This window comes from Aethina tumida, chromosome 2 (genome assembly GCF_024364675.1).
Source record: "Aethina tumida isolate Nest 87 chromosome 2, icAetTumi1.1, whole genome shotgun sequence".
NCBI classification, from domain to species: Eukaryota; Metazoa; Arthropoda; class Insecta; order Coleoptera; family Nitidulidae; genus Aethina; species Aethina tumida.
The window spans coordinates 33,435,884-33,445,217 of NC_065436.1; the positions used below are offsets into that span (position 1 = coordinate 33,435,884).

General features: G+C 33.6%; 3 protein-coding genes across 5 annotated transcripts; 1 reads left to right on the forward strand and 2 right to left on the reverse strand.

Annotated features, from left to right (window-relative positions):
- Positions 1 to 55: 55 nt before the first annotated feature.
- LOC109599937 (adenosine 3'-phospho 5'-phosphosulfate transporter 2) lies at positions 56 to 2,073 on the forward strand. The gene is made up of 5 exons (XM_049963092.1): positions 56 to 528; positions 584 to 810; positions 866 to 1,092; positions 1,146 to 1,327; positions 1,382 to 2,073. The coding sequence occupies exons 1-5, from the start codon at positions 251 to 253 to the stop codon at positions 1,551 to 1,553; spliced, it is 1,086 nt and encodes a 361-aa protein (XP_049819049.1). The 5' UTR covers positions 56 to 250; the 3' UTR covers positions 1,554 to 2,073.
- On the reverse strand, positions 1,970 to 6,808 carry LOC109599933 (xanthine dehydrogenase-like). 3 transcript variants are annotated; one of them, XM_049963089.1, is made up of 17 exons: positions 6,734 to 6,808; positions 6,512 to 6,684; positions 6,185 to 6,398; positions 5,862 to 6,134; positions 5,586 to 5,812; positions 5,430 to 5,532; positions 5,251 to 5,378; positions 4,908 to 5,192; positions 4,690 to 4,858; positions 4,518 to 4,636; positions 4,145 to 4,466; positions 3,907 to 4,090; positions 3,283 to 3,856; positions 2,948 to 3,235; positions 2,766 to 2,896; positions 2,246 to 2,709; positions 1,970 to 2,192 (listed from the first exon to the last, which is right to left on the reverse strand). In XM_049963089.1, the coding sequence occupies exons 1-17, from the start codon at positions 6,783 to 6,785 to the stop codon at positions 2,125 to 2,127; spliced, it is 3,774 nt and encodes a 1,257-aa protein (XP_049819046.1). In that variant the 5' UTR covers positions 6,786 to 6,808; the 3' UTR covers positions 1,970 to 2,124. The 3 variants fall into 3 exon arrangements, with proteins under 3 accessions (XP_049819046.1, XP_049819048.1, XP_049819047.1); XM_049963090.1 differs by lacking the exon at positions 1,970 to 2,192 and having other exon boundaries at positions 2,460 to 2,722; XM_049963091.1 differs by lacking the exons at positions 6,512 to 6,684; positions 6,734 to 6,808 and having other exon boundaries at positions 5,862 to 6,121; positions 6,185 to 6,310.
- Positions 6,809 to 7,225: 417 nt separating this feature from the next.
- LOC126264610 (uncharacterized) lies at positions 7,226 to 9,112 on the reverse strand. Its single transcript, XM_049963130.1, has 2 exons — positions 8,653 to 9,112; positions 7,226 to 8,579 (listed from the first exon to the last, which is right to left on the reverse strand). Exons 1-2 carry the CDS (start codon positions 8,828 to 8,830, stop codon positions 7,339 to 7,341), a joined length of 1,419 nt encoding a protein of 472 aa, XP_049819087.1. The 5' UTR covers positions 8,831 to 9,112; the 3' UTR covers positions 7,226 to 7,338.
- Between the last annotated feature and the right edge of the window lie 222 nt (positions 9,113 to 9,334).

Genomic DNA, 9,334 nt, shown 5'->3' on the forward strand with positions numbered 1-9,334 from the left:
TTGGCACCCCTGCATATATTTAATTCGAAAGTTTTTGAGGTCAATTTTAACATAGTTGACTCAAAAACGCAATTAAAACACAAATCATAATTGTTCAAATAAAATACGTTCAATAAAATGTTCCACTCATTTGAAATGCAACGAATTCATGTTTACACACCTGTCACGTCAAAACATGGGGACGTCAGCTAATGTCAAAATTTTAGGTTAACTTACAATAACGCGAATATTTTATTCCGACTAAATTAAAATGTACTCTAAAAAGAACCTGGACCTAGATCCCGAACCGGAAAAACCTAAAATAACCATCTTATGCCTGGACATAACGAACACTGGCCAAACCAATCAGTTTTTCATATGCACTGCGGCCGTTTTTATGTTTTTCTTACTTTATGGGTACATGCAGGAGTTGATTTTCACCATTGACGGTTTCCAGCCGTACGGATGGTTCCTGACATGTCTGCAGTTTGCTTTGTACAGCGTTTTCGGGTTCATTGAGACTCGAATTCGGAGTCTTACTTCCAGAAAGTAATACCACTGTATCTTACACAAACGACAACTTTTATTAACACAATAATTTTAGGATACCGATAAAAACGTATTTTCTTTTAGCCCTTTTAACATTAGGCACAATGGGTTTGTCGAACGCCTCTTTAGGCTACTTAAACTACCCAACACAGGTCATCTTCAAGTGCTGTAAGCTAATTCCAGTACTGATTGGGGGTATTTTAATCCAACAAAAACGGTATGGTCCGTTGGATTTTATTGCCGCTCTTTTAATGTGTGTTGGTCTAACATTGTTTATATTGGGTGTGTATGCTTTTTAACTTGCAATTAACAGCATGAGTTTTTGTGTGGTTTTTAGCTGATTCACAAGTGCAACCAAACTTTACTACTAAGGGAATAATAATGATTTCACTAGCACTGCTGTGTGATGCAATTATAGGTAATGTTCAGGAAAAGTCAATGAAGAATTATGGTGCATCAAATGCTGAGGTTGTCCTCTATTCATATTTCTTTGGGTTCCTTTTTATTTTTACAGTTATGATCCTTTCTGGAGAATTTATTGATGGTATACAATTTTATGCAACTGTAGGTTTTATTTGTTAGTTTTAACAGACAAGTTTTTAATTAGTACATTTTAGAATCCCAGAAAAACTTATGGGTATACATTTTTGTTTTCCCTGACTGGCTATTTAGGTATACAAATAGTTTTAACTTTGGTGAGGACAACAGGGGCTTTTACAGCCATAACAGTAACCACCTGCAGGAAAGCTGTGACAATCTCCATGTCATTTTTGTTTTTTAACAAACCTTTTACATTACAGTAAGTTGTTATTTAAATCTTTTATTGTCTGATTGTCTGATATATTGTTTATAGGTATTTATGGTCTGGATTGATAGTAGTAATAGGAATATATATGAATTTATACAATAAAAAAAACCCAATGTCACTGACAGATTTAGAAGGAATATTTTTCAAATGTATCAACAGGTTCAAAGGTTCCCTACACAGAAAGAAATATAAGGATGGGGAATATATGTCTGTTTAGGTTTAAAATTGAACTTTATTGCAATATTAGGCTCTAAAAGTAACTGTTTGTATAGTACAAATTATTAAAAATCCGATTTTAACATTTTAAAATTCAACAGACTTGCTTTTAAATAAAATTAACATTTAAATAATTTTAATTCTAGTCATAAAACTAATTGTTGTATTTCTCTTTTATAAATGCTCAAGCCACACAGTTTTCAATATGGCATTATAGAAAAAATAATAGGCATAAATACCAGTTCCTGCATATTATCTTACTTAAAGGTGTTTCTTGTATATTACATGAAAATCAAATTACTAACCCAATTTTGTGATATGTTTTTAGTAAAAGTTATCATTTTTGTATTAACTAGTAAATACATTCAAGTTAATAAATAAGAATATTGTTAACGTTTCTAAAAATTTATCATATTTTTCATTATTTAAATATTGTGATATGTAAAATATATGTATGTAAATTTTTAACGTAAATTATGTTGTTTTGGAATTATTTAAAATATATGAGTTTTACAATTCGACTGTTTTTTTTATTTATCGAGTAACAAATTAATTTACTGCTGTACACAGATCTAAAGTATATAATCCTTTGGAACATTTAAACTTTCCAAAAATGTTTGTTCAATATTTGTGCATCCATCTGCAAACAAAATTAATTAGTTTATTTATTATATTAAAAAAAACACTCTCTACCAAATTTAAACCATTTGTCTACGGAACTGTCCGCATCTAATCTGGCCGATGCCACTGCATTCCTTATTGCCAGTGCCACAGATACGGACAAACATAACGGTGGTTCAGCGATGGCTTTAGAGTGCAAAACGCCGACTTTATTTGGATTATTCGACGGAAATTTTATTCTGAAATTAACGGGAATGTCCTTCATTCCCGGTGGATAATAGTTCCATGTTCTGTTCGTTAAAACTTCACCTTGTGGACTGAGTATAATTTTTTCTTTTGTGTGATAACCTAATCCCATAACGAAAGCCCCTTCAAGTTGCCCCATATCAATAAGGGGGTTCATACTGTCACCTACATCTTCTATAATATCTACGTCAGTTATTTGCATTTGACCTGTTAAAATGTCCACCTCGACTTCTGTGGTTGCTATCGCATAAATTGGATAGTTTACGATTTGTGGTGGTTCTGCACGATACCTGATGAAATAGACTATTATTATTTGTTACATAATAGTTTACAAAGTGAAATTTACATGGAATTGGCGCTTAAAAAAACATATTCATCATGACATTTATTAACCAGTTGAACCCACGTTGGGTTGATCATTTTGTCTTTAATTGGTTTCATACGGTCTAGCAGTATATCACAACACTTCAACAAGGCCTTAAATAAACTGAATGTTGTAGTGATTCAATCTAATAATTATAAACTTACCCAACAAACTGATTCGGTGGTGTTACTTCCACCAGATGCGAAGCTATTGGGATTTGCCAACGTGTTAGAGGGCTTAACAGACACCAATTCGATTGGAATGCCCAGTTTGTAAGCACATACTTGGGCTACCTTAGTGTTAATCCCTTGTCCCATTTCAATACCACCATGGGCGATTGCAACACTCCCATCAGAGTGGAAAATGGACACGATCACCGCAAAATTACTGTGAACGTCATAAGGCCACACCATTGGGACAACTGAAATGCCCCGTTTTTTCCAACGGTTCTCCTAAAATACAGTCAATTAACTAGAACATTTTTGAAGTTAAATAGTACCTTATTGAATTTAGCCGCATCTTGCTTCCTTTTAGTAACATTCGCCAGAGATTCCATTTCACTTGAAAACTCTACCAGCAGTTTGTGTTTGTCTTTATTAAAATTATTGAATTTCAACTGATAGGGGTCCATCCCCAGTTCGGTGGCTACGTGTTCCATAATAGCTTCGATGGCTGCTAAACCTTCAGCAGTACCGGGAGCTCTAGCCGAACAATTAGATGAAGTATCAGTCTTGACGGTGTGCGTCTTGAAATTCCAAGTGTCGGAAATGTAGCCACTCGGAAACATATTGACTATCAACGGGTCCACAGCTTCATTTTCGCTGGATCCATTATCAGAATACAATTGGGAGTCCATGTATTGAATAACTCCTGCGTTGTCCACTCCAACTTCGTATTTCACGTAAAGTGGCAACCTCTTCCCAATAATCGACATGTTTCTTTCCAAGTCCAGCCGAAACTTAACAGGTTTGTTTTGCTTGGCGGCGGCCAATGCAGCTGCTACCGATACTAATCCGTTCCGTAGTAACTTACCTCCGAATGATCCGCCCAAACGACGCACCTGCATGTTAACTCTAAAAATTATTATTATGTAGTTTGTTCAAGTTTGGTTATTTCGTAGTACTTTGTTTGAGATATTCCCAAAACGTTAGCAATTCCTATTTGAATTGAGTCCATCCATTGGGTAGCTGAATAGACATTAAGTCCGTCTTCAACCGGTACTACACTGCAGCACTGCACCTCCATATGAAAGTGATATTGCATGTCAATAAAGAACTCCCCTTTTACCACCTTTTTCACGTCGTTTCCTACAGAGCTAATCGTTAATTTTGATTAAATCTTTCAAAAATTAGTCGAGTAACCTTTTCTTTTAGCATTATGTGTGGTCACAACTTTAATTCTTTCATTCTGAACATCTTGAGGTGCGTTAAGAACATCACGTACGTTCAGCAAAGGCTTTTGACCAGTGGCCGTATAAGTAACAACGACCAAATCGGCGGCTTCGTTCGCTATCTCCTGTGATTTGGCCACAATTATCCCGACCGCTTGGTCAAAATACTGAACTTTCCCACTGCAAAATAGCTCCTCTTTTACTTGAACGATCGGCCCCATTATTTTCGGTGTCCAGTTGTTCTCTCCTGGGATGTCGTTGTGATCGTAAAACGTCACGACACCAGGCAATTTCTGAAGCACACCTGTTGTAAAAATATGCAATTAAAAACTGGCGTAAATTACCAAAGCTGCAGATGGATCGATCTTTTTAATCATGGAGCTGGGGGGCGCTCTTGCTTTTACAAACTGTACGAACAGTTGTCCAGGACGATCTGGCATATCCTCTATATACTCAGCTTGACCTTATAACACAAATAAAATTCAAATTAAAAAAAATAATAGTTCTTTTAATTACCTGAAGTTTGAGCTAAAGCCTCGAGTTTGACTAAAGGTTCACTTAGCGGGTACAGTTTTTTATTTGAAGAGTAATCTTGCACCCCAGAAGATAGAGGCCTTTGTAAAAGAGTTCCACCAGACCTATTTCGATCCGATAGTTTATCAGAAGGTGCAATACTCAAAACAAACTAAAAATAAACATAACTAATTCCAAATCTTAAGCATAATATTTCGTACCTTATAAAACAATGCAATGGCCAGATTTTTTCTGAACTGAGGAGTGTCATCAGGTAAAACATAATCGGGCTTGAGTTCGTTCTCTAATTGACCATAGACACCTTGCAGAACTTGATTGTCAAATAAACTTTTGTTAATCAAATATTTTTCTGTTTCACGTGCATGCACAAATTCAGAATTAATTCCACCATAAACAATGGTTGATTTAGAAACCACACCATGTTTTAATTTGAAGAAAAATCCGGCGTTTACCACTGCATGGACGTTCTGAGCTCTGGGCATTATCTAGAATTGTTATAACGATTGGACAAAATAATAAAAGGAAAAAATATTGACGTGATACTTTATAACTGGTATAGACGTGTTGGTCATCAGTTCCACTAAAAATTATGTGTTTTATCAACTTTTTATTCATGTTAATTTTAAGAAAATGCTCTGGTGTTACCCTGGTCTCATTTTCATGAGAATCCACTAAAATTACACAATTAATAGTTGTTTAACATTATTGTTTTTATTATGAACCTATTACAAGAGTGGCGGCAACGGTTTCCAATATTAAAAAAATATCAGAGGGAAATTCTTGGTGAATATGTTTCAACATCAAATTTCCGGCAATAGTTCCAATCTATAATAACACATATTCAGTTATCATTAATTTTAGTCAAAACAATTTCTTACATTTCGGACAGGTACGTTTGCGATGAGATCTATGTGATCTGCAAGTTTGCCCAAATACAGCAGTTTTGAATTCTGCTTGGATACGTTTTGAAAAATACGTATTGTCTCATTCAATGATATATTTCCTCCCAGGATTAGTGTATTGTCCACTAGTTTCCAACTGATGAGCTCTAATACGCTAGTAACATCAATGTAGGTCTTTGGAAGAGGATCATGTTTATAAACTCCTACAATTGTCATTAAATATTTTTAGGTTTTATTAATTTTGTTGTGTACCTCGTGCAGTATTTCCTGCAACCAGTCGGTAAGTATCTGCTGTTTCACTAATCGTTTCTAATAGATCGTTAAAGTTATAGACCTTCATCCACTTTGATTTTTGATGATCATAAAGTGTTGTTGGTTTAGATTTGTGACAAGGTGTTGTGCATAGTTTCTGACACTCATCAGTAGGACATAGCTTAAAGTCTTCTATGTCCTCAATATTGGTTGTTGCAAATTTTCTGAAGCTATCAATAATTGGACGATAACCTGTACATCTACAAATATTACCTAAAAATGGAATAGCCAAACCTGATAAGATATTAGTTGGCATAACCTACCTCCAAAGGAATTTTCAATAGTTTCAGCAGACACAGGTCCATTTTTAGTTAACGCAAACATATTCATTACCATACCACCTGAACAAAAGCCACATTGACTGCCATTTCCTTCAGCGAGAGCTTTTTGGAGTCGATGATAGCCTTGTATGGGGTTACCAATTCCTTCAATCGTATGAATTTTCCAGTTTTGACATGAGAAAATGGATACCAAACACTTAAATAAAATATATTTTATGAATCTAATAACCTTGGATGGATTACGAAATTTGTGATAATCCTAACAGCAATAATTAATGATCAATATATATGTAAAAATTTAAAACTCACAGAGTTTACAGCAAATATTTTATTAGTTTTGGTAACAGGATCGACATGTTCAACGGCAACAACGCAACATCCGCATCCACCTTCCAAACACATCCTTTTTGTTCCCATCAATTGCACCTTTTCCCTTAAATATGCATTAAGGGTTGTTTCTGGTGTGACATCATCAGGAGTAACTGAAATATGTTTGTATCGACACTATTATATTTTAAGGCAGTTTTATACCTGTATGCAGTTTCTCCCCTATCAAAAATTTTAGAGGCATTGTTGAATTCATCACACACTCTTACTAAAAGTCCGTTCAGCTTGGAAAATAACAAACAAATCAAGTTCCTTGTTTATTAAATCTTATTAATATGCAATATGGCTGATAACATTTCTAATGCAGGTCATTCAAAGTTTTAAAAAATGAAATTATCAAATTGGTATGTTGTTAATATTATTCATTTTTTTAATATACAAATGTTTACTCATATACATGTATATGATAAATTTCAGAATGACTTTGAATATTCATCATTATAAAAATAATTTATTTGAATATATTTAATTTTAAAATGCTTTTACTTTAGAATTTTATGCCAACTGTTCTAAAACTAACAAATAATTACGCTAATATATAATTTTAAAATATTCTTTTATTTTCATAAATATTTGAAAATTTAAGCGAATGTTTAAATAAGTTTTAACATAAGTTGAAATAAAGGATGAAAAATATACACTTAATATAAACATAATTTATTTAGTCAAAGTACAAACAGTATAAATAACATTTGCTATTATCAGATTTAAAAAAAACAGTATAAAATAACACACTTTATTCAGTCCAGCTAAAATTTATTCAGGCTTTCAATAAAAGTTAAAACTTTTGAATGCAAGCCTTTCAGTCCATGTGCTTTTACATTATGCACTTTTAGTATCTGACCAATTATTACTTTAAACATATTTTTAGGAACACCCTTAGCTTTCAAAATGTTTTGTAAATACTCTTCAGCAATACTATCATCAAACTCATTTAAAACAACGAGTTCATGATCTGTTTTAGATTCATCAAAATCCTTTCGAATTACATCAATAGCTTTATAATTTACAGAATAATTCAAATCATTGTCAGTTGTATGAATGTTGTAAATGATTAAAACTGTTATGCAACAGTCCTTGGGTAAACTATCCACAAATGAGAACATGGCTTCTGAATCTTCATGAATTAGATCATCAATCACAACCAAATTACAAGCACTGGGAAGTATTGCTTTAACAATAGTCTTTTCCTTATGTACCTTACCCAAGTCATGCCCAACCATGTCATGGATCAGGGGAGCTTTAAAATTTGCCTTTAAAATATTAGCAATAAATGTCTTGCCCACTCCTGAGGTTCCAATTAAACCAATAATTTTTAAATTTTTTATATTTTTAGGTCGATTGTTTCTAGTTTCCAAACTCTGAATTATTGCTTTAATGGCAATGTTTTGCCCTATAACTTGGTCAGTTAAATTCAACTTTATTTGTGCCAGTTGTTTGTCATGGTCTTCGAAAATGAAAAATGATTGCAACACTACTATAATAAGACCTACAATCCCAACTAGAACAATAAGTTTAGTGACAAAACTAAATATTGACTGTTTTTTCTGTGGCTGTATGGTTGTCAAGACTGTTCTGTTCTCTATCTCTGTATCACTTGTTCCAATTGTTTGAACTTCATTCGTTCTTAAATTTTTAATTATCCTTTTACGTGGTTGGTCAACATTTTTATTTATTACAGTTGCATTTACACCATCTGGATTCATTTCATCCATTGATGTATCAGTTAGGTCAATAGTTTCATTGGTTCTTAGATTTTTTATGCGCCTTTTTCGGTGTTCGCCGACGTTTATTTCTTGCATGTCCTGTTTTGTTTGACATGGAGTTAATTGTTCATCAATATCCATAGGTGTAATATCCTCAATTTGAGGCCATTCAGGTTTTACATTTAAATTTATGGTATCTATTGAAGGATATATGTTAGGGGTGGATACAAAATCCGTCTGTAGACCACCGCTTCGTGGTAACGCAAGGGCACAATTTTTTGGATCTAAAATACGTTATAATTATTATGATTATGAATTAGGTTAAGGCTACTTTGCCGATATAATGGTGTCACTCACCATAAATTTGCTCACAGCTGATTTGTCGGTATGAAATTGGTTGAAAATTACCAGTGAAGTGCTGTTCAACAATTTGGACTCGCCGCAAAACCGACCCCCCTCCTTCAATCTTATCGTTCAGGCATGACAAATCGGGCGAAGACAGGGAACGATTGAAGGCACTACGGGGTGAATACATCGTCGACTGTCACACTAATAAAAGCGTACGAAACCGAACTTCAAATTTATGACGTCTTTTAACAGTTTTTATTTAGTAATTTGAAAATTCGCACACGGTGACATCTGTCCGCCATGAGGGGTAGTAAAATTTGCGAATTGAGAAGGTCAGTGATTTTTCAAAATTTTCGCATGCACTTTAAACTGTTCAATGTTCGAAACATTTGCGGTGATTTTACTTAGTTGGATTTTTTTATCAATTTTTTAAGTTCCGTTTTTGTAACTTTTTCATGTCCGCTTATGGATACAATCTGTGCGTAAATTGGTGTGTTTTTAGTTTTAAGCGGGGTGTCGAAATTTTTCAAAATTTTTGTAGATCCCAATTAAATTGAACGTAAAGCTGTCAATTTTATGGAGTAAATGGAATAGTTAATTAAATAAAAAGTTATTTCAAACCAGTTTCTTTTTATTTTAATGGTTGGCAACGAAAAATTCAACAAACTGAAAAATAAATTTGAGATATTAA